This window comes from Pseudozyma flocculosa (genome assembly GCF_000417875.1).
Source record: "Pseudozyma flocculosa PF-1 unplaced genomic scaffold scaffold00001, whole genome shotgun sequence".
NCBI classification, from domain to species: Eukaryota; Fungi; Basidiomycota; class Ustilaginomycetes; order Ustilaginales; family Ustilaginaceae; genus Pseudozyma; species Pseudozyma flocculosa.
Window position 1 is genome coordinate 1558928 of NW_006920869.1, and position 22856 is coordinate 1581783.

General features: G+C 63.9%; 4 protein-coding genes across 4 annotated transcripts; 3 read left to right on the top strand and 1 right to left on the bottom strand.

Moving 5' to 3' along the window:
* Window positions 1-760: 760 nt before the first annotated feature.
* Window positions 761-3612, top strand: PFL1_00552 (uncharacterized protein; the record flags this gene model as incomplete). The annotated part of the gene is made up of 2 exons (XM_007878046.1): window positions 761-1194; window positions 1302-3612. The coding sequence occupies 2 exons, from the start codon at window positions 761-763 to the stop codon at window positions 3610-3612; spliced, it is 2745 nt and encodes a 914-aa protein (XP_007876237.1).
* Window positions 3613-4507: 895 nt separating this feature from the next.
* Window positions 4508-7037, top strand: PFL1_00553 (uncharacterized protein; the record flags this gene model as incomplete). Its single annotated transcript, XM_007878047.1, has 4 exons — window positions 4508-6081; window positions 6204-6521; window positions 6674-6832; window positions 6953-7037. The coding sequence occupies 4 exons, from the start codon at window positions 4508-4510 to the stop codon at window positions 7035-7037; spliced, it is 2136 nt and encodes a 711-aa protein (XP_007876238.1).
* A 587-nt stretch (window positions 7038-7624) lies between these two features.
* Window positions 7625-10456, bottom strand: PFL1_00554 (uncharacterized protein; the record flags this gene model as incomplete). Its single annotated transcript, XM_007878048.1, has 2 exons — window positions 7625-9484; window positions 9572-10456. 2 exons carry the CDS (start codon window positions 10454-10456, stop codon window positions 7625-7627), a joined length of 2745 nt encoding a protein of 914 aa, XP_007876239.1.
* A 7866-nt stretch (window positions 10457-18322) lies between these two features.
* PFL1_00555 (uncharacterized protein) lies at window positions 18323-22303 on the top strand (the record flags this gene model as incomplete). Its single annotated transcript, XM_007878049.1, has 3 exons — window positions 18323-18664; window positions 18787-21106; window positions 21222-22303. The coding sequence occupies 3 exons, from the start codon at window positions 18323-18325 to the stop codon at window positions 22301-22303; spliced, it is 3744 nt and encodes a 1247-aa protein (XP_007876240.1).
* Between the last annotated feature and the right edge of the window lie 553 nt (window positions 22304-22856).

The window sequence follows — 22856 nt, forward strand, 5'->3', positions numbered from 1 at the left end:
CTCAGGCGGGCGGGCGGCGGGCGGACGTCGGGGGTGCTTGCTTGCTTGTTTGCCCGCCAGGCCTTGCAGGCTAGGGCGAGCGAGGGCGCTGCTGGGCGGGTTGGATGGCTGGCACCGCCGATTCTTCCCAAACCTACTCCTGCCTGGCCCTGCGCGCAGCACCCGGCCCCTCTTCCCGCTGCGCTAAGCGGCCACTCTCTCGACGCTTGCCAACACCTCGCTGCCGTCCTTCCCACCCTCCTCGCCATCGACCACCAACCTCCCGCTCTCGCCACACCATTCTCCTTCCACCCAACCCGTCGCCACTCGCTCGAAGGCAACCCAACCCTTGATCCGTTGCACTCATTTCGAAGCCCCGGTTCAGACGCCACCAGACCGATAACGACAACGCCGAACGCCCGCTACGATCTTTGCCCCTGCACCTCTAGCCCCTCGGGCTACGCCACGTCCTCTCTACCTCTGCGTTGAATTCGACCCATCCGTCCTCCGATCTGCGCAGAAGCCGCACCGCTGCTTCATCCGGGTCTTCCAGCACAGTCATCACCGACACTCGACGCTTGGACAAGTGTCGTGGCTCCTGGAGGAACCTATCGCATCAGTCCGAGCATGAGGGAGGTGCCACTCTGATTTCCAACCGAGCATCGGACAGGACAACTATCGTCGGCCATCGTCGTTGAGGTCTGGGCCGACCTTGCCGCCGCGAGAATCGACCGTTTCCGGCGCCTTGAGCTCTCGATTCAGAGGTCCACGAGTCAGGGTCATGGCGGCGACCAGAGCTCAAGCAGAGGCCTCCCACTCGACGCCCTCTTCAACTCCGGCCAAGGATGTGAGCTCCACGCCACCGACAGGGTCCGCCGCGCCTGCTCGCCGCACCACGACCAGGACCCGCAAGATCCCCAGCCGCCTGCTGCCCTCGCCTTCTCCTCCACCCTCTCGGCCAAGCTCTTACCACAACCCGAGCAAGGCCGCAAGGGGTGGTAAAGAGGGCGGAAGCCTTCCCACCACACCCATGACCAACCCCGGCGGCAGCATGGGCGGCAGCAGCAGGGCAAAGAAGAGTTCGCGCAACAGCGTCGGGTCGGCTGCCAACACCCCTGCCTCTGGCACCGAGCTTGGCACCTCGAGCAGCGCGCTCGCGGACGGAGATGAAGATACCTCCGCCGAGACTCTTGGACTCGGAAAGAGGAAGAGACGGTGAGTATCCATGCAGAGCTGAGCGCCAAAGCCCCGAAGACTGCCTTTCGTGAGTCTTCGGTCGCTGACCCTGACTATCTCTTCCACGCTTTGCCTCCGAAACGCAGGCCCAGCTCAATGATCCAAGCGCCTTCGACCTTGACCGCATCGGACGCACCATCGCCTTCGGCGCAGCAAGTCGGCAAGGGCAAGAAGCGATCTGACACGACCAGTGCCGAACTCGAGAAAGATCGCGGCTCCGTGACTCGTGGCGTTCCGCCCAGCACAACCGCCAAGTCTCGCGGGCGGCTCTCGCGAGGTGGCAGCGAGAGGAGATCCGGGCAGTCCGCTCTGTTGGAGCAGAACCCGGACGACTCCGACGGGGGCTTCTATGCTGGTTCGGCAATGGAAGACTCGGACTTGGAGTTGGAGGTACCGACGGCGCAGCATCGAGCCCTGAGCTCTTCTGGCGGCCTCCAGCTACCGGGATCTCTGCAGGAATCGGAACTCTCGCCACCTCCCCTGCTGCCGAGGTGCGGGTCGGCCGCCCGCATCCGTATGCCTCGGGAACTGGCGCAACCGGCCACATTTACCAAGGGTGGCCTCGTCAGCGTCTCGCCCGACTCCTCCGGCAAGCGGGCCAAGTCTGGCCTACAGGTCTTTGGCGGCCACTGGGGCAGTGGTTGGTCGCCGCACCGCGCGCCCGGTTGTCTGCCCAAGGTCGGCAACAACGGTGCCTCCACCTCGTCTTCGCAACACCCCTGGAGGATGCATGAGGACCGCTCGGCAGCTGGCGACGGCTACCTCAAGGTGTCCGGGCCGCGCAACGGCTTCGCCGCTTTCGACCGTGGCTTCAACTTCGCGGCTGCGCCGCTCGGGTCCGGCCAAGTTCTCTCCGACGTAGGCTCGGATCAAGAGGACGATGAGGAGGACTTCCACCAAGCAATGCTCGACGGCGACTTCGACATGTTCGACTCTCAAAAGTCTGAAGGCCGGGCCTGGGCACCGGCTCTGGACCACAAGGGCGATGCAAGCTACGCGGACGACACGCCGGCCACCACTCCGCGGAGCCCTCAGTCTCACTGCGAGATGTCGATGCCAGACAGCCCGGGCTCGCTCAGCGACAACGGCAAGGCCAGGGCCGACAAGGAAGGCTCCTCCGACTCTGCCAGCGCTCGCGCGGCTGCTTTCGCCGCCGTCCAGGACGCCGTCTTTGCCCATGCCCTGCCCACGACGCTGGTTGGTGCCGACAAGCCTCACCAGCACGCGGGCTCCTTGACGCTGTCGTTGCCCTACTCGCCCGACGTCGTCGCCTCGCCGAAGCTGCGCCATGTCGAAAAGGAGACCGCCATGGACATCGACGCCGACAAGGCCGACTCGGCGACCGACTGCTTCGCTACGCCCATCGTGTCCCGTCGACTCCACGTGCCTGGGACTGAGGCCAAGGCGGCTGGTATCCCGATGACGATGAAGTTCGGCGGCCTGGGCGAGGATGCTCCCGGTGCATCGCAGTTCTTGCAGTTCAGTCCAGGCATCGAGATGGACTCGCCGCTACTCGGTCTCGAACTGGCTGCTGGCAAGGCCTCAGAGCCCAGCAGCCCTTTGGTGATGGCGGCCGCCAACGAAGGAGCGATCGATGCACCCGCTGCCATGTCGTTGGACGAAGCGGCTGCGCCCAAAGCTGGACCTGCGCCGAAGCTCAGCACTGCGGCTCCTGCCGCCGTAGTCAGCAAGGTGGCCGATCCGAGCCCCACCGCAGCACCTGCCTCGAACGCCTCAAACGCCTCAAACGTCGTGGAAGAGGCCAAGCCAAGCAGCAACACAATGCTCGTGCGAAGGACTGCGCCTAATCACCCGCCTCCGCGGCACATCAGCTTCACTGTCCGCAGTGTCGATCCGATGCCTGTGTCCACCGGTCCCTCGAGGATGGTGGTACCGCCCAGCCGCCCGGCGATGCCGCTCCAGATGCAGAAGCCGGCTCCGACCCCGAGCCTGCCACCTCCACCGCCACAGCCCCAGATGGCGGCCACGACGACAACGACGGGGGCGGCGCCTGCGGCGACGGTTTCGGCGGTGACGACCCCGGCCATGGATCGAACGCCGGAGCTGGTCTACAGCGGGGGCAGCACGTCGTCCGAGGCTAGCTCCGGCTCCGCGAGCCCTGCGTCGCGGACGGACAGCGACATGGCTGCAGACGCCGAGGTCGAGAGCCTGCTCTTCGGCCCGCCGGAGAAGCTCGACCTGCGCGAGCTCGATCAGGTGTGGGGCGGGCCTGCACAGACTCAGGTCGAGGCCAGCGGCCTTGTGTCGAAGCCGGACGTCAAGGCCAACCTCTCGGCGAGCTCGACCCCCGCAGCCGCCATGACGACCAGCCTTCGCCGCGCCAAGGTCACTCACCTGCAACACCTCGACCTGATGTCCAAGCAGGGCGGAGCGTAGTCCTACTCTGCCGCCGTCCTGGGCCTGGACGATCCATGCCGCCGCCAACCGCTGCGCCCGCATCCAAGCTCCCTCGTGTGTACCATACTCTTACTATTTCTATTCTGCGGCCGGCCTGTCTCTGCCATCACCACGACCACCATCACCACCGCTTCTGCCCTGCGCTCCCTCACCCCGTCAAAATCCGTAGCTTACAAAATCCCTGATAATGTCCTCTGGCCGTTGAAATGCCAAGCGCTCGTAAAAGAAGGGGGCCCTGACGAGGCTCCCCCCGGCAAAACTATCACCTTCATCAAGTGAAGCGTGCGAGGGCGACAGTGGCGCCGCCTCCCGCCGGTCGATGACGGCCTTGGGTCTCGGATTGGGGGTGGGGGGGGGGGGGGGGGGGGCTGGCTGGCTCAGCGGCAGAGGGCGCACTCGCACGAGAGCCAGAGGTGGAATGTGCCATGACGCAGTATCGGAAGATGGGAGTCTGGAGCGCGCTTGGCTAACGCCCGTACGCTTTTGGCCTTCGCGAGGTGGAGGCAGGCCAGGAGGCGGACTGCACTCACGACTGCGGGGAAGCTGGCAGGCCGACGTCGACATCGCCGCCCTACCCGACTACATACACATCCATCTTGGCCACGGACCGCCAAGGTCGACATCGTCTCGACTCCGACCGTCATCACTGCACCTTCGTAGCGCAACCAAATCGCGCCATCGGCTGCTCTTTGCGGCCTCACCCGACCAGCCCACTCTCGCCATACCGCCCATCTTCCACGCCACGCAGCGCCTGCGGGCCATACCTGGCTTGCGAGCTGCGCTGGCCGCCACCCTCCTACCCTCGGCCACCTCGGTCGTAGGCGCATCCCGGATCGTTCCGCCACCGCCGCCGAGGAGCTTGGCCGTACACACGATGCCCACCCGAACCGTACCCAGCCGAACGGCTGCTCCGAGGCCGACGGCCGCCTCTGCAGCGAAACCGGATGCCGCTCCGACGAGGAAGCGCACCAGATCCTCGTCCGGGATGGCTACCGTCACGTCGCCCAAGCTAGACCCGGATCAGCCGCCACCGCCGCCGCCGCTGTCTTCGGCGCCCAAGACACGCAGCAGCTCGTCTCCCAAGAAGGCACGCACCACGAACAACGGCAGCAGCGTCAAGGTGGAAGAAGACGAGGCGGCAGCATCTACTCCCCCGCGCGCCACGGTCAAAAAGGAGGAGCAAGACATCGAAGATACCGCGCCCGCATCGTCGCCGCGCAAGCAGACGACGAGCGAAAAGAAGCTCGCCACGTACAAGGCGTCGATCCAGGGAAGCCCCTTTCCGGATCACCCGCTTCCCACGGCGGAAGAGGCCGAGCGAGTGGCCTGGATCCTCGGCGAGCACCACGGCTACAAGCGCGAGAGCGAGGGCGGCCGCGGCCTGCCCCAGTACACGTCGCCAAAGGGCGAAAACAAGTGGGGCGGCTGCGGCGACGTCGCCTCGGTCCTCGACGCCACGATACGCACCGTGCTGTCGTGCAACACGTCGAACCGCAACTCGTCGGCCGCCCACCGCAGCCTGACGGAGCGCTTTGGAAAGCAGAATTGGCAGGCCATCCTCGACGCCGACGAGTCCGACGTCGTCGACGCGCTGCGCTGCGGCGGCCTGGCCAACAACAAGACCAAGACCATCCGTGGCATCCTGCGCGAGACAAAGGAGAGGCACGGCGTCCTCTCGCTCGACCACCTCCACCAGGCCACCGACGACGAAATCATGCAGGAGCTCGTCTCGTTCAACGGCGTCGGCCCCAAGGTGGCCAGCTGCGTCCTCGCCTTTTGCATCGGCCGGCAGAGCATGGCGGTCGACACGCACGTCTTCCGCCTGTGCAAGTCGCTGGGCTGGGTGCCCGAAAAGGCCAACCGCGACCAGACCTACTACCACCTCCACGAGCGCGTACCGGGGCACCTCAAGTACCCGCTCCACGTGCTCCTCATCAAGCACGGAAAGACCTGCGACAACTGCTCCGCAAAGGGCTTCGCCACTGTCAAGGAGGAGCTGCCGTCGTCGGCCGAGGAGGGCTCGGCAGACGAGGGTGACCAGAAGCCAGCCGACCAGAATGCGGTGGCGGTCAAGAAGGAGGTCAAGGAAGAGGGAGATGTCCCGATCGACAGGAGCAGGGGCCGTCCTTGTCCGCTCAAGGCTGCCGGCCTGCTGGGACGGCGGGGCAAGGCGCTCAAGCCCAAGGCGGAGCAGGACAGCAAGTCCGACGTGAAGGCAGAGGCCGGAGCCTCTGCGACCGACGAGAGCTCCCCTTCTAGCCGACGCGGCAAATCGACGGTCAAGAGCGAGGTCAAGGAGGAAGCCATGGATGTCGAGGAGCCGTCTTCGGCTCACGAGGCCCTCGAAAAGGCCCAGGCGATGTCGAGCGATGACCTGCTCAAGTGCATCCAGAAGCTGCGAAGCACCAGGAGCAAGAATCCGCTCAGCGAAAGCCTCAAGAAGAAGAGGTGCGTCTGGGCCCGATGCTTTGGAGGTTTCCCGTTCGGCCCTAGCCTGACCTGACCCGACCCGAATCGGCCCGAATCGATCGGATCTGCCTCGCGCCGTCGTCGATCCATGGTCTGCACAGGTACACGCTAGAACTGAGCCACGGCAAGAGCCTCTCGGCCGAGCAGCGGAAGCGGGTGTTTGCCATCTTTGAGGAAAACATGAAGAGCATGTACCGCAACTCGACGCTCGGCTGGAAACCGGCGGACAAGAAGAAGGAGCTCTTCCACGCCTCGTCGCGCTTCCTCATCATCCGTCCGCCGGACGTGGGTGCCGAGATTGCGGGCTACGTCATGTGGCGCTTCGATACCGAGCTCTGCAGCGCCGAGGATCCACTGCACCCCGATAGAGCCGCGGGGGGCGACCCGAAGGAGGATGGCAAGTTGGAGATCTCGTACCTGTGAGTCTTCAGACGCGCGCGCGTCTCTCTCCTCCCGGTAGCCGGCCGTAGCCGCCGCCACCGATGGTGGGCGGTGAGGCCAGGTGGACTGAACTCAGCTGGTTCTTCGACTCACCCGCCGGTCTTTACTTCGTGCACGGTCCGGAATGCAGCTACGAGATCCAGGTATCTCCGCCGCACCAGCGTGCCGGGCTGGGCAGGGAGCTCATGCACCTCCTCTACGACCTGACGGCCCACCTCGGCCTGCACAAGGTCATGCTCACCGTCTTCAACCAGAACAAGACGGCCTACAAGTTCTACCAGTCCGAAGGGTGAGTCGATGTTTCCCCGTCGCCCACAGTCTTTTTCCCGCTCGCTCCGCCGATGCTGATCTGTCCTATCTGCGACATGTCCTGCTGTGCTGTGCTGTGCTGTGCTGTGATGCTCGGCAGGTACGAGGTGGATCTGATTTCGCCCTCCAAGGATGCGTCGATGAAGGATAGAGTCGACTACCAGATCATGTCCAAGCCGACCTAGAGCCCCGTCTTGTCAGAGTGGAGCAGGCGGAAAACGAACGAACCAGAAGCCATCTGACCTTGCATCGGCACCCTGTCTCGCAGACTCAAGGCCGAGCCAGAGCGTCGATGGGGCGATCACGCAGCCGCGCCCAGACCGCGTACAGACCGGCCGGAGGAGGGGCAGGGTAGAGCATGGATTCGAGCGGCAAGCTAGGGAACGCGCGGTAAAGCCGCGGGAGTGCAATGATGGCAGGTTGGCTGCGACGGCGATGCGACGAAGACGAAGACGAAGACAGAGACGAAGACGGAGGCTTGTGCATGAGTGGGCTCGAGGACGGGGGAAGAGAGGAGAGAGGGTGGCGATGCTGAGGATATCGAGATATGAGGTGGGGGGATGAGAGAGCTCGGAGAAGCTGGGAAACCTGAGTGGGATATGCTACGAACCGGTCCGGTGAGGACCAGGACGGTGAGAGGCGGACTGAATGCATGTGGAGCCGGAAAGGTATATGGGATGCTGCTGGTGTCGGATGCCGATACAGAGAGGATGCTGATTGACGATCTGCGAGGACGCCGAGACGTCGTCGAGACCGAGCGCCCGGTGGGATGCTAGCGGGTCAAGATGTTGGCGGTGGTTCCGGCCCTCTGCATGACTCGGCGGCTCAGCGAGCCATTGCGCGATCCCGGCTGCGGGAACGACGGGCCGGCCAGGAGCATGGCCGAGGGCCTACGCGAGCCAGCAGCGGCGCAGGGGCTGTTGCCTACCTCCTCGTCAAAGGAAGAATCGCCCACGCTGCCGAAGCTCGTGTCGGCGGCGCTGGCAGCATTGAGGCTCGGTCCGAGTCGCGCGCCGAGCCTCGCCCCTCCGGCCGCAGCGCAGGGCGAGTCTTCGAGCGACAGGTCCTCTTCCTGGATGCTCGGGTTGCCGAGGTAGCTCCTCGTCCGGCCGCCCTGGTTGCCCTTGCCCTCGCCGTAGGTGAAGCTGCGGTGCCGGGCAAACTGCTTTCGGAACCCGTTGAGCTCGGCCGACCGGCGGTCCTGGTACCGCGGATCGTCCATCTGGATGTACTGCTGCGGCTCGCACACCGTCGGGTATGTCCGGAAGTACTCGCAGTAGCCGCCCTGCAGCACGTAGATTTCGGGAAAGTGACAGTTGGGGTAGTCCTGCGCCATGGCACGGTCGGCTTGTCGGAGGGCGAGGGCCATCGAGGGTGCGCGCTTGCAGCTGAACTCGCAGTGGAAGACGATGACGTGCTTGCGCGGGTTGCCGCTCGAGTCCGCCTTGCCGCTCTGTGATCGGATGGGGAGGGGCTTGCCGCCGGCATGGCGGCCCTGATCGGGCACCAGGAAGTAGCTCTTGACCTTCTCCATCGTGCTGAGGTTGATGGCGCCGGGGACGTGACCTCCCTCATACTCGTAGCCGAAGCGACAGTCGACGACGTTGTACGACGTGATCTGGTCGTCGAACCTGCCCCGGAGGAGGTCCGTCAGCGTGTGCGACGAGATGCGCATGAGGCCGTCGTCTTTGACGGTGAAGCATGGCAGAACCTTGCCCTCCTTCTCCGAAGCGCCGAACCCAGGCATGCCCTCGGCGCCGAAAGGCGAGCCCACCTGCTGCGCGACCTCGTCGAGGCCGAGATCGTCGACCATGTTCTCGCCGGAACGGGATCCGCTGCGTTTGAGCCCCGTGCCGTAGCCGAGGGGGGAGCTGTCGTCCTTGCTGGCACGGCGCAGTAGACCAGGTCGGGACTTGGTGCGAGACTTGACAGCGATAGGCGAGCCGTTGGCGTCGGCGAGCTCGCTGTAGCCGGTCGAGGCCGGTCTCCGCTCGGGGGAGCCCGGGAGGCGGCCCAAAGCGGCGAGGCTCGGTCCCGAGAGGAAGTTCGAATTGTCCATGGCCGAGTGGCAACGTCGAGGTGCGGGGGCAGTCGGTCGGGTGACGGATGTGGCGCCGGGCATCCCGAGGACCGGGTAGGCGCTCTTGAGCGCCTTTTCACCCATCGGCAGCGACGGCCTCTTGCTGTACGGGTTGGCGCGCTTGCCGAGCGACGATCGCGAGGAGCCCGCCGCGAGAGTTCCCTGGGTCGGGACGCAGGCTGTGGAGTGCGTCTTCTCGAAGGTTCTGGGGCCCAGCGACGCCAGCCGTGGCGGGACAACGCGGTTCGAGGGCGACGAAGCAGGTGGAGACGACGACGAGAGGCTTTCCATGAGCTTGGGCCGTGTCGCGGCACTTGGCCCGGCCACCTTCTTGGTGGCAACGGGGGCATGCGCGGGCGACTGAGGGTCGAAAAAGTAGTTGCCAATGCTCTCGTCTTTGGACGGGGACGGGGTGGGGTATTCGACGATGGTGTCGTAGACCGTCGGCTCCATGTTCGCACCAAAGTCGCCGAGAAGCGACTCGGTCGAGGCTGCCCGAGAGCGTGGTCTTCGAACGCTCCGGGCCGTGGCAGTGGAAAGGCTCGGATCGGACTGTAGCAGGAGGCGAGCGAGCAGGCTTCGAGGTTAGACTCGCAAACGACGGTGCTACCTGTGGCTCGCAATCCGTTCGGCACTCACCAGGCGATGTTTTGGAGCAGTGGCGGAGGAGCGTTGCATGTCTCCTTCAAAGTCCGGCCGCGAGTCCTCGGTGAAGCACTTGAGCAGAGCCGGGCGTGGTCTCTGCGAGGCAAAGGATGCGTTCGCCTTGAGGCTGACCGGTCTTGCCGAGATGTGCTCCTGGTTGCCCTCCGTCTGACGCGAAGGCAGTGATGAGGGCCGGCGCTTCTGCGGACGCTCCTTGTCGGGGCTGCTGAGCAGCTCGGCCTCGCGCTCCGAAGTCTTGGTAGGGTTGAGGGAGAGCTCCGTGCCAAATAGACGGCCGAGCGATGCGGTTGCGGGCGACGACGACCATTGCTCCTTGACCCGGTGGGTCTGCGAGAGGGGCGATGGGCCCGCGCCAGGCTTCTGCCTGGACTCGGTCGTTGCTCGCAGCAGGCCGGGCGCTGGCTCTGATGGAGAGACGGCGCCTTTGAACGGCGACGAGATGTCCATGTCCATTGGAGAGCTCAGCTTGGCAGCCAGACCGGGCGAGCGCGAGTTGAGGAAGGTGCCCATTGCCGCGCCTAGACTCGGGCCACGACGAGGCAAGGTACGCTCGGCATTTCTCGCTGGCTCAGGGACCGAAGACTGGACGGCGCTGCCGACGTTGCTCGCCATGACCCCCGATTGAGATGTGGTGGCGACGGCGAAGTTGTTCGGACCAAAGCACCCGTTGTGGAGCTGACCGCTGGGGCGCGAGGGTGGGAGTTGGATGCCGTCGAAAGACGACGAGATGGACATCGATGAGCCGAACGAGCGGTCGAAGTCTGCTGGAAGGTCCTCCTGTGTATAGCTGGGCGACGGGGGTTGGTCAAAGTCGAAGCGCGTGGGAGGACCCATCGGCGAAGAAAGCAGCGCCATCATGATGTAGCGCAGCGAGCCGCTCTAGCTGACGTCGACCGTCAGGGTAGGCAGATGGGAGAGGAGGCGATAGGGTGGCGCAGGTGGCGTGGTCGGGGAGCCAGGAAGAGCCGGAACTGCTGCAACGATTTGACCGTGTCAAGACGTGGTCAGCGGAGAGGGCAGTGGGCAGAGAAAGAGTCGTCGTCGGAGAGGTAGTGCTGGGAGTTCCGGCGGCCCAGGGCGAGGCGATTGCAGGAGGCTCGACGTCGAGCGCCGGGAGACAAAGCACGAGACAGTCGTTGCAGGTGAATGGTGATGTTGACGATCGCTGATGGGCCACAGAGCTGGATCAAAGGCGAGGTAGACGCCCTAACGATGAGGGATTGGCGGACGAGGGATTGGGGACCGGGTTCCTGCGCAGGGGTGAGCGGGAGGGCCGGCCCTTATGAAGGATGGCGGAGCCTTGGCCGCCTCAAGGTGCAACGGCAGCGGCAGCGGCGGCGGCGGCGGCGGCGGCGGCGGATCAAAAAGTTGGTCGATGTGCTTGGCTGCGAGAGGGCGGGCCCTCGCACAGACAGGCCGACAGCACCCGCCCGACGATTGATGTGATGACCTCGAATGTGACGGCCCGGGTGATGCGATGCTGCTGCTGCTGCTGCTGCTGCTGCAACAACAGCAAGGCAGGGTGGTGCGCCCGGGGGCGAGCCGCGGGCGACATCCAGAAAAACATCCGCCGCGCCCAGACAAGTTAGAGCGCGCTCTGCTAGGGTCCATGGGCGACTCCCGCAGGACCATGCATACGGCCAAGGCAGGCCAGGCAGGCAGAGGAGGCTAGGGGCCAACGGCTACTGTACCCGGGATCACATACGAAGCCAAAGGCGGGGTCCAAAGCGAGAAGCAGGCGGGCAAGAGGGGGGGGAGGGGGGGAGGGGGAGACCTGGGGCAAAGGCAGGGAGCGTCCGCCGCCCAGACAGCGCAGTCTGCCAAACCCTGCCTTGCCTCAGGCATCGGGCCATCGCGAGGTGATGATAGACAGGCTGCAACGACGCGAGGCTCGACTCAACATCCAGGCAGCGCTGCCTGGCAAAAGTCCGCGTGCGTCGGGCCATCGTGCCTACGTACAGGTTTGCATCTCAGGCGCAGCGCTTGTTCCGGCTGGCCAGGTCTCGACCGGATGACGTCTTGGATGTCCTTCCATCCATCGGACCGGTACGACCTGGCCGAGGAGCAGGTGCCGAAGGGCGTTGATGGATCACGCGGTGTCGATCATTACCGGTCGGTCGTCTTGCTTGACAGGACGTCCACGACGGCTCGACGATCCTGTTCCGTCTCTCCGCCAGGAGGCCGAGGTCGTGGCGGGGAGAGCCAAGCCAGTAGTCAGAGTCGGATTGAAGCGCAGCGGGTCACAGAGAGGCGAGCACGGCCCGCGCAACCTAGCCTACGCAGACGCAGGCCCGGGTTTCGTCGTCCTCGGTCCGACCCTCTTCTGTAAGATCACCTGCTGGCTCCCCATGACTTCCCGCTCTCCCAACCTGACCGGCCCAAGCCTTTGCGCTTCCTCTATGTACTGCCCTTTGCGCTGGCGGAGAAGGACCCGAATGTCGTCCAGCTTCTCGGCGGCGACGAGTTTGTGGATCCACCGTCGCGCCGGGACGCAAGGGCGACCGAACCCGTCTCTGGCCGCCTCAAAGGTCAGAGCAGCCGTCTGCCCGGCTTTCCGCCCGTCCTCGATCTGAGCCGACGCGTTTTGGGAAGCGGCTGCGCATAAGCGAGTGCAACACCTGCAGATCCATCGCCGATCCAACACCCAGCAGCCAGCCCCTAGGCCCTGGCCTGCCACAAAACACCGGCCCCAGACCCAACACACGCGCGCGCACCCGCGTCGTCTTCGCAGCAGCTTCCGAACCTCCTTGGCTCCCCTGTCCCCTCGCTCGAACACATGGGGAGCATCATCATCGTCGGCCGAGGGCGCTGCTGTCCACCTGTCGCTGCCATCAGCTCTCGAAAGGACTTTTGGCAGCAGTGTGTGGCAAGCAGGCCTATCTGCAAGTTCGTGGCGTGCGCTTGGCGTTGTCTCGCGATGCCGAGCCGCCAAACGCTCGAAATCTTCAAGTGTACGTCTAGTTACCACACATTTCTCTTTGTCTGTCGTTAGGTTTACGCTGCTCCGCACGGGCATCTTAGGCTTGGACGCCGAGGATCGGGTGGCAAAAGTTGATGGCCCTTCGGCGGCGCCGGGACGCCGAAGCGAACCAGCCAGGACCGCCCCGCACCGGTGATCGTGCAGCGTCCTCACAAGCATTGCCCAGGGGTGATTCACGCTCGCCGCACAGCCCCCGGCATCGACATCCGTACAGACGTATATGCTGCTGCCTTCTGTATTCGCAACTACCTTGCAATTGAAGACGCCGTAACAACTGCGCACCTGCCGCTCGGTCTTCATGGCAGGGGGCACTGGTATCTGTGGCGCTCGTCCACAAGGCCAGATTGGTTCGGAGACCGAGGGCCCGAAATCATCTAGAGCATCAGTTAGTGCGATCTTCATCGCGAGCACCCCCTCGAGTTCCCCGGTGACTTTGGAAGCGGGCCTGTGGCCTGGCAAGAAATGTACCTTGTTGACCACGTCGGCGTTGCGAAGGCGTCCTCGCACCGCCTTATTGATTCATGATTGTCAGCTTGCCCTGCAGTGATTCAGGCTTGTCTGTGAAGCTGTAGGAATGAGACCATGATAATCGACAGAAGACGATGTTCGCTGGACATGTGCCATAGCAGAGGATCACCGGCCGGATCGCTGTCAAGCCGCGACAACACGCCATGGTCGAGGCGCTCGATGTGGCAGAGCGGCGACGAGTGCATGCCTGATAGCGGTAGCCACGCGAACCTCGGAGCAATCGGGAAAACATCGACGTCATTGAAGCTGCGGCACAACGAACAAGGTGTGTACAACTAGATACCACCCTCCTGAACTCTTTAGCAGCGAGAATTCAGCAGGTTAGGATCGAGCCCTCTGCCTAGCAGACCTGGCCTGGCTGGGCCTTGGCCTGGCGGGCAACGCTGGCACAGCGGCGTCACAACGCGTATCAACCTTAAACCCCCGTTGCCGAAGACCCTGACCTCTGATCCGCGTGGACGGCCGTTGTCACACAGCGGCCACGTACCGAATGCCGCCACGACGATCGACTCGCCGACGACGGCGCCGATGTCGACGGCGACGCCTGTGCGGCCACACGTCCTCCCTCCTTCACCCCACAACCTCACTGTCCGCCTCTGATGATGATGCCACCCAAACGAAGCCCAAGCATGCCGTGCCGATCCTTGTCCTCGTCCTTGCTCGGCACGGTCTCGATGCGTATCACGGACATGCCCCTCGCGCGAGCGCAAACAAACGCTTGGCAAGGCGCAACGGGCTCAGACACCGCATTCGCATCGCGGCCGGACCGAACGTCGCGGGGATATATCCACACGCGCGTCTTCGACCGGCTAGCCGGTCCATTCTCGAACCGCTGGCCACGAGCATCGCTGCGGCGGCCATCGACTTCACGCACTGTTTGTAAGTAGCGCCATCGGCAGATCGGCTCGCAACCTGGTTGTTGTGATACCGTACCAGGGCGACAGCCTCCACGCAATCCAGACAGATTGGGCGTGACATCGGAGAGCGAGGACAGTCAATGTGAACGACCTGTCCCGTGCCATGGCGACCCGTTCACCACGAAGGCGGCCTAACCACGGCTGATACGGGAGCGCCTTGAAAGAGTACTGCGGACAGTGCTTGCCGGGGTCAGGTCCGGCCCCTGAATGATCTACAGGCACGAAGAGTGGAAGCAAACACCGGAACGCCACAAACGTCGGAGGTCGGAGGTCAGGCTGAGAGACGAGCTGCTGATCAGCGGAGAGCAGGATCGCTGCCTGACCGTCCGTGCGCCGGTGTCGCCGGCCCAAGATCGTGTCTGACAGAGCTTCATCGGCTCGCTGCCGCTCGGGTTGCGGCTCGGCCCTGTCAAGTAACCAGCCGCCGCAGCGCCAACCATCGAGGGCTTTGGCATCGCGAGGCGACCTCTTTCAGACCCTCGTTCAGGACATGCTCGGCCCACAGAGGTGACTTATGGTTCTTGCTCGGGGTAATACAGTAATGCCAGCTCGCGCCGCGAACATTGGCTGCCCTTTCGGCCTGCGGGGAAGGCACGGTGGCGGTCGGGGTTGCAAGTCGTAGATACCGAGCGGGGCCTTATGCGCGAGCGTCGAGTGGAGCTACCTATGCTTCTCGGACAGGCCGGACGCAGATGTTCTTGTCGTCAAGTTTCCGTCCTCAAAAAGGCTGGCAAGGCGAGAAGCCCGTTTGGACGACAAGAGCCCGGTCCTGGGTCAAAGTACGCCGTATGTACGCATAACTTGGTCGGGTTTGCGGACGTGGAAAAGTCGGGCTTGGTCTGCTGCTTTATGCTATGCTCTGCAAGGCAGCTCGGACGCACTCGTGCGTGTCAAAAAGGCGGAGCGAATTCTGGCGAGGACAGGTTGAGCCCGCGAGTCGCTGACGACACCCACCCGCCCGACCGCCCTCCCGCAGGGACTGCCGGAGAGGCGGATCTCTAAGCGCAGCACCAGAGTAGATGTTACACTGTTGATCCGACGACAAGGTTGTGCGCTCGGCTCCGCCGCCCCCTCTCGGAACCTTGCGCTCTCGGCACCTGCTTGTCCGAACCTTCGGACGAAGCATTCGGATGCTCCAGGTCAGTCGCCGCTCTACTGCGCAGCCCCGCTCTGCTCCGTGACAGTCCTGAAACTTCAAGGCGTTGGCAGCAAAGTGGTCAGCCTCGGGTTGAGGCCGGCGGACCAGCTTGAAATCGTGCAGCCTTTCTGAGGCGCGCGGCCTGCAAATTTGAGGTGCGCACGGCCATCTTGTGCGGCTGTCGCAGCGAGACGCAGACAGAAGAGCAACTCGAGACGAACTGGTTGGCGCCGTCACCTTTGGGCAGCAACGATGACCCAGGCATGCCTTTCATTTGGTCGTCAACCCGAGTGGACTTGGTGCAAGGTCGCACGACATGCTCGTCGGCTGTGTGTGTGCTTTCGACGCCGAGAGCTGTTAGAAAGCGTAGCGCTACGCTCCGGAAGACCACCAGGTTCGGTCGAGCCATTGTGCGCTGGTCAGCGGTTCCTTGCGACTAGCAAGACGTGCGTTTCGAACTTCAATCTGCTCCTTACAGCGGAGGCCGTCGGGTAAGGCCTTCCTGATCAGCGGCTGCCGTCGAGGGCTGCGTTCGTCATGGCTAGAGCGAGCGAAGAGTTCGTGGTGCATGCACGCGTATCCGCGTGCGCAAGGAAGGGCACTCTGCGTGCCGCGGTGTTGCTGCGGCCAGCTTGCCTCCAGCGACCATACATGTACAGGAATGCATGTGCTTTTGTGACTTTGGCGAGACCAACACCAAATTTGGGCGTCGCGGATTCGGGGTGCTGATGTGTTGCTCTCGGCCTCCGGCTCAGGCTGCAGGCCTGGCGGCGCGCGCGCGCAGCTTGCGTGGGGCCAGACCAGCTGAGCAGGGCCTGGCTAGTCCAGCGGGCATGCCTGCGGAGCCCACCTACAAGACTCGCTGTGCGCCATGAGCACCAACAAGCGAGTAGTAGGTAGTGTATGTACATATGTATGTAGAGTGGCAGGTCGTGGCAGCAGCCAAGCAGGCGCACCCGCTTCGGCTCGCACCGCCACCACCTTGCTTCATGTCACACAACGTCCAATCCGACATGATCCGGCACTGTCGGCCTGATCTCGCCAGGCCCATATCGATATCGCCAGATCCTGTGGCTCTGACGACGCAGGTCTTTTCCTGCACCTCGCCGCCGTCGTTAGGCCGGCCTTGCTTCGTGTGCGCTGTCGTTGGCGCGGCACGCACGCCTCGTACTCCTGCGCAGTAGCTACAGCGAGTCTCTGAACCGGCTCGCATTCGGCTGTGGGACATGTCGCGCCTTCCACGACGCCAGACGCTAGCTGCCCGTTGTAGGACCCACATGTCCGCATGTCATGGGCGCTGACCGGTGACAGCAGTCCCGAGCATTGGTACATAGCTGCGCAGGACCGCCCGCCCGCCAGCAAGCAAGGTGCTCCCGGGCATGTCTGGCCTACCCCGCACTCGTTTGCCACGTCCGTGTCTCTTCTGATGGTCTATACCGGCACCGGTCCATACCGCTGGACGTTCTCAACGTTGCTCTCATGGCCACCGGTGCGTGTTTGTTTGCAGGTTCGTCAAGCGGCGGCTCCGGTACCATGCTGGAGCAGCAGGTCCTCCTTGCAGCAGCGTGTGCGCTGCAAGGAGACCGACAGCGGTGCAAATGACACCTCGCCTATGGCTGTCATCGACGAGATCCTTCTGGTGGCCAAAGATGGCTGCGTAGGCGGTCTCCGGGATGGCCGTCGCCTTCCTCATCCCCTCCTCTCCGCTTCTGTTCCCCTGCGGACCCCCGCCCCCGCTTCTCTTCTCCTCTTCTCTCCCCGCGGAGCGACATGGCTCGCGTTCGCGTCGACGAGCAGCGAGGCCTTGGGCCTGGCAAATCTTCTTGCTCGTCGACGTCTTGCCGTGGTGCTGCTCGGCGCACTCTGAGTGTCTTGCCGCTCACTACTGCCTCTACCCTGGAGGCGACAGCGAGTCGTCTTGCTGCTTGGCCGGACTCGAACGCCCCTCCTCTCGGCATGGCGTGCAGACTTGCATGGGCTGCTCGCCACTACTGTGCTGTCGCTTGCGCCAAACGGGCAAGCAGGCGCGTGCACTCCTGAGCTTGCAGCATGACCGCTCGTCTGTCTGGTGGGCGGCAGTTCGTCTCTGACGACGTGGAAGGATACAGTAGGACCAGACGCAGCTCGTCGACGACCCAGGACGACCATGGCGTGGGATTGATTCCAAGGCAAGGATCAGCCGGAAAAAGTGTCACGCCCGTTGTGCTCGGCCCAAGGCTTGCGCGGGACGTCGGCCAGCGGCCGAGCGCTCACGCTACTGCACGCTGTACTGCATGTACGTACTGTACTGTACAGTACCAAGCACCAGCGACCGCTCCTGGGAAGTACGTGCGACCGCTCGAGATGATCGTGTCCGAAGCGCCATATTTCCCGCGCCACCACAGTCAGAGCGATTCTACCGATAGCTAGCCTGCCTTGCCTCGCTCGTTCAAGCTCGCTATGCTGGCCTGGCCTTCACCGAGCAGTCGTTGCGTCAATACGCGAGGGACGGTGGGTGTCTGCCTGTCAAGATGGCATGGGTAGCGTTGCGAAGCCCGCCAGCTGCACAAGATTCGGCCGTACGGCGACACTTCGCAGCACCCTGTCTCGTCGCAGAGGCAACCAAGGCTCGTCAAGATCTGCGTCCATGAGAACGCTGTCCTGGCACCCTTCGGGCTGCAGGGAGCCCCGTCCTGACGAGGCGATGGGACGTCAACCTATGTAGGCAGATTCTCGGGGTTGGAAGGCTCAGCCAAATTGAGTTGCCGTGCGCCGGAAGCCACGGCTGGATAGGAAGTGGTGCCCGATCCAACCCGATCTGGATTTTCCTCACAGTCGGAAGTCGGAGAAATGGGCTGCGCTTGGCTGCGAGGATTCTCGATTGCCCCGAGATTTTTTTCGCACTTTCTTCTTCTCGCTGTGCAGCGCAGGGCGCAAAGGGGCCATGGCCAGATGGCGGCTCCACCGTGCATCCCGCTGCCACCACCAACCAACGGCCCTTTGACAGCAGCGGCTATACCCCCCTTATCGGTTCCCTTGGCAATCAGCACGCTGACCGCAACGAGCCTTCACTTCGTCGATCCAGGAAACGCCGGGCACATTTCGTCGCGCATTACATCCGTGACTGCTCTATTCGCCACCGACCTTGGACGACCCCTCGGCTGCACTGCGCCTTGCCCGCCATGTCCGGAAACCTGCAGCTCTTCTGGCAGCTGGCCTCAGCTTCGAAGCAGGATCGACTCGCTTCGTCGGACAAGCTCATTGGGGACCTGCTCGAGCAGCAGAGCGCTCTGGCTTCAACCTCCAAGGTGACGATCGAGAGCACCGAGCAAGCAGATGACCCGCTGGACGCCGATGGCAGCAACGACCCGTTGCTCGTGTCTGACGAGGCCGCGCTCCTAGCGGAAGAGGCTATCGGCAATAGGAACGCAGCAGATGTGGCGTACGCCATCAAGCGGCTGATTCGCGGCTTGGCCAGCCCGCGAGAGAACTCGCGCCTCGGTTTCGCCGTCGCACTGACAGAGGTGAGCAGCAGGTGTCGCTTCCGGCTTCGCGCCTTCCCGTCGTTGTCGTCATGCCGTCCCCGCATCTCATCTCTAACGGCCCCGCTCTGTCCCCTTCTCGCTTGCTTTGTCCCGTACCGCAGCTGCTGTCCAACCTCGAGTCCGTCACGAGCCAAGAGATCCTCGCCCTGATCCTCAAGTACTCGACGCCGCAGGGCTCGATCAGCGGGCAGGAGCAGAGGGATCTGATGTTCGCCAAGCTGTTTGGCGTGCTCGCTCTCGTCCAGTCTGGGCTTCTCTTCCGCCCCACTTCTTCCCTGGCCCACTTCGAAAGGTCCATGGATGTCCTGCTTGCCCTCACCGGCAAGAAAGCCTGGATGGGCGAGAGCTGCGGCTGGGTCCTCTATCAGACCATCGGTCACCTTCGCAGCGATGCTGCGCCGGCGTGGGCCGACGATGCTCTCTCGTGGCTGGCGCGGACGGTGGGTGCCGCGACGGAGAACACGCCAGAGAAGGTGGCGATCCTCTTCCGGCTCGAGCAGACTGGGCGTCTTGGCGCGCGCGACAGCGTCATCGTCCCGCCGTACAAGGGGACCCACTTGCTGTCGTCTGCCAACCTTCCCACCCTCGCCCGCATTCTTCGGGATGCATCTGCATCCGAGAGCAACGAGGCCGCAACCGGTTCCCGGCCCGGCTTCCGCCCGCAGCTGCACTTCGTCTGGGATGTCATCCTCGACAGCTATTTCGGCCCCGCCCGCTCAGATTCTTCGTCGCCGGTCGTTCCTTTTCCCGAATTCTTCCGCGTCGTCGTCGACGAGTCCCTCTTTGCCGCTTCAGGCTCGACGGAGCGCAAGTCATGGGGCTTCCAGGTCTTTGAGCGAGCCCTCGTTCGCGCCAGCGACGGCGACAAGCCGCTGCTCTTCACTCCCAACTTTATGCGCACCTGGATCAACCAGTTGTCGGGCCAGGACCGCTTCCTGCACAAGGCGGCGCTCAAGACCGCCTCGACCGTCCAGGACGTCGTCTCGGGCAACCCTAAGATCGGCTTCAGCCTCGTCTCGCAGCTCATCGGAGAGCACGGCCACCAGAACTTTGACCAGATCACCAAGACCAAGACCGTCTCCGGGGTTCTCTCGGCCCTCGACGTCCAGGGAGTCCGGGAGTACACGCGTCACCTCCGTGACCTGATCTGCACGGCTACAGATGCCGCCGGAGCGGATGGGGTCAAGGGAGTCGCTTCGCAACGCAAGTGGGCCCTCGACCAGCTCCTATTGATCGTCAGGACGGTCTCGATCCCTAAGGATGACGCCTGCGTGCAGGACATCCTCGAGCTGCTCATCGCCCACGGCTACTTTGCGATGAAGCAGCCGCTCAAGAAGAGCCAGATGCTCGATGTGCTGCCCGAAGTCGAGCTTTCGGACGAGTACAGGCAGCTGTGCCGCTCGCGCCTCCTGTCCTGCCTCTCTGAGCTCTCGTCGCAGACGACGGTCCTGTCGGACAGCGACGGCAAGAGCCGCAAGGCGCAGGGCATCAACAGCAAGGGCGAGCTGTGGCTGGCCGTCGCGTACGACACCTTGCTCCGATTCGACAAGGATGCCAAGACTTTCACCTCCATCTTTGATCGCGACGAGGAGATCGAATCGAGGCTCAAGGAAGGGCGGTCGTGCCTCGACAAGGTCCGCAAGAAGGAGAATGCCACCAAGGAAGCGGCGCTCAAGGACCAGCTGCGGGCGTTCCGGGTGCTGCTCCTGGCCGGCCTGATCGTCTCGGTGGACGCCGAAGACGGAGCCGCCGATCTCGTCGAGCCGCTCTGCGATTGTGCCGGCATCCTCTTCTTCGCCGCAGTCCCCAAGTCCAAGAAGGCGGCCGCCGCCGTCCAGGCGGACGAGCAGGAGGCCGAGGGCATCGACGTGCTCGTCGACTGCCTGGTCAACTTCCTCGAGCTTCCCTCGGCGTTCCTGCGCTTCGTCGCCACCCACGCTTTCGAGCCCTTCGCCAAGGACATGACGGCCAACAGCCTCGACCACCTCTTTGCGCAGATCGGCCTCGGTCAAGCGACTGAGGGCCAAGCTGAGATGGGCGAAGGTGCCGGGCCTGACGCGGACGCCGTCGAGGCCGGCGATGGCGAGCAGGTATCTGACACGTCGGCCACCAGCGAGGACGAAGATGACGACATGGACGCCAGCGACGCCGACGACGACGAAAACGAGGCCGACGACGTGGACCCAGAGCTTCGTGCCAAGATCCAGGCTGTGCTGCGCGAGGGCGGCATCGCCGAGCCCGACCCGGAAGACGGCGAGGACGACAACATGGACCAGGATGGCGATGAGGACGACAGCGGCTCCGAGTCGAGCGTCGAGCTCTCGGACCTCGACGACGACCAGATGATGCTGCTCGATGACAAGCTGGCAGAGGTGTTCCGCCAGCAGCTCTCGGCCAAAAAGTCCAAGAACAGCAAGAAGGGTGAGTATCGCTTGGGATGGGTGTCCGGAGCCTGCGAGCTATGGCCCGCGGTCTGCTGAACAAGGTTCTTTGCGCGCGTCCTGTCGCTGCCGCTTCCCATCACCGATCCGAGCAGAGGCGAAGCAGGAGGAGAGCATCTTCAAGAACAAGATTCTGGACATTCTCGAGGTGTACGCCCGCAAGCAGCACGCGAACCCGCTCGTGCTTCGACTGGTGTCCCCCCTCTTCAATCTGGCGAGGGACGACGATGCGGACGAGAAGCAGCTGTCCAACCGGGCTGCCGGGATCCTGCGCTCGCGGCTGTGCAAGGCCAAAGAGCTTCCGGAAGGCGTCACGGCCGCCGACGTGGCCGAGGAGCTCGAGGAGATGCACACCGTCGTCCGATCCGTCTCCAAGGGCAACGTCGCCGACCTTGCCGCCGCCGTCATCTTCTACCTGACCAAGATCGCGCTCTCGGGCCGCGGCTCGATCTCGCCTACCGACGATGCGGTCGTCATCGAAGCGTACAAGGCGACGCTGACCGACTTCCTCACGCGCCGCAAGTCGCACGTCAAGCCTGCGTTCCTCGTCGAGTCGTTCAAGCGCTTCCCCCAGCTCGGCTGGTCGCTGCGCGAGGATGTCCTCGACAGCTGCCGACCGGGAGCTGCAGCCCACTCCTTCCGGCAGCTGACCGCGATGCAGATGCTCCAGGAGATGCTGACGCAGTATGCCCAGACGGCCGACAAGGATGCGGTGCTGGACTTTGTGCCCCAGGTGAGCCAGTGCATCGGCGAGATTGTGGCCTCGGCCGCCACCGATGCCGAGCCTCCGTACAATGCGGGCCGGCTCAAGGACACGATCAAGTTTGCGCTCCACGTCGCGCGACTCTCCAAGAGGCTCGCGCCGTCCGAGGACAAGCTGCGCGCCGCATGGAAGGTGGCCAAGCTGCGCGAGTCGACCGACCAGCTGCAGGCGTGCGAGCGCTTCAAGGCTTCGGCCTCGATCCACGCGCTGGTCAAGCAGCTGTTTGCGATCCTCGAAGGGCCCAGCGCTGGCGCCGGCGCCAAGGCCGGCAAGGCGGCCTCGCCCTCAAAGGCTGCGACACCGTCCAAGAAGCGACCGAGCGCTTCCCAGGATGCGGCCGGAGCCAACACTGGGTCGCCCTCTGTCGACGCCAAGCCGGGTTCGGCCAAGAAGGTCAAGGCCAAGAGAAGCTAGAGTTACCAAAGCTGAGCCTCGTCCGACGGTTTTCGATCCTCGGGAGGAGTCTCAGTAGTGGAAAGGACAGCATATGATGACTTGTACCATAGCCGGCTTGATGGAGTCGGAAGCAGTGGTAGACCCACGGCGGCCGAGATGCGGGGACGTGGAGCGAGGCCGGGAAATGGTCATTGACTCTGCCAACCGTGAAAGGGCCGGTTCGCGAGAGCCTTGCAGAGTGGCCGAGCCGGCATCCTCGACCATGACCGTCGACGTCGTCGGGCGCAACTGCCAGCTAGACGAAAGCGGGACAAATGTGCACGCAGGTGCTCCGCGAGCCCGACGTTGTGGCCGCGTGCGAGGGCAGGCTGGGGCGGGGCGTTCTTGCGAAGAAGGATCTTCGACGCAGCCGCCGCTGCACGCGAGCGACCCGAACCCCAGAGGTGCCTGAGGGGGTTTGCGCTTTTCATGCGCTGAATCGGGCGGTGGGCTCAGCCTTGCCTCAGCTAGTCTACCCGCATTCATCACCGGGAAAGGTACAAAGGAGGCTAGGGTCTGTCCGCTCGCTTCC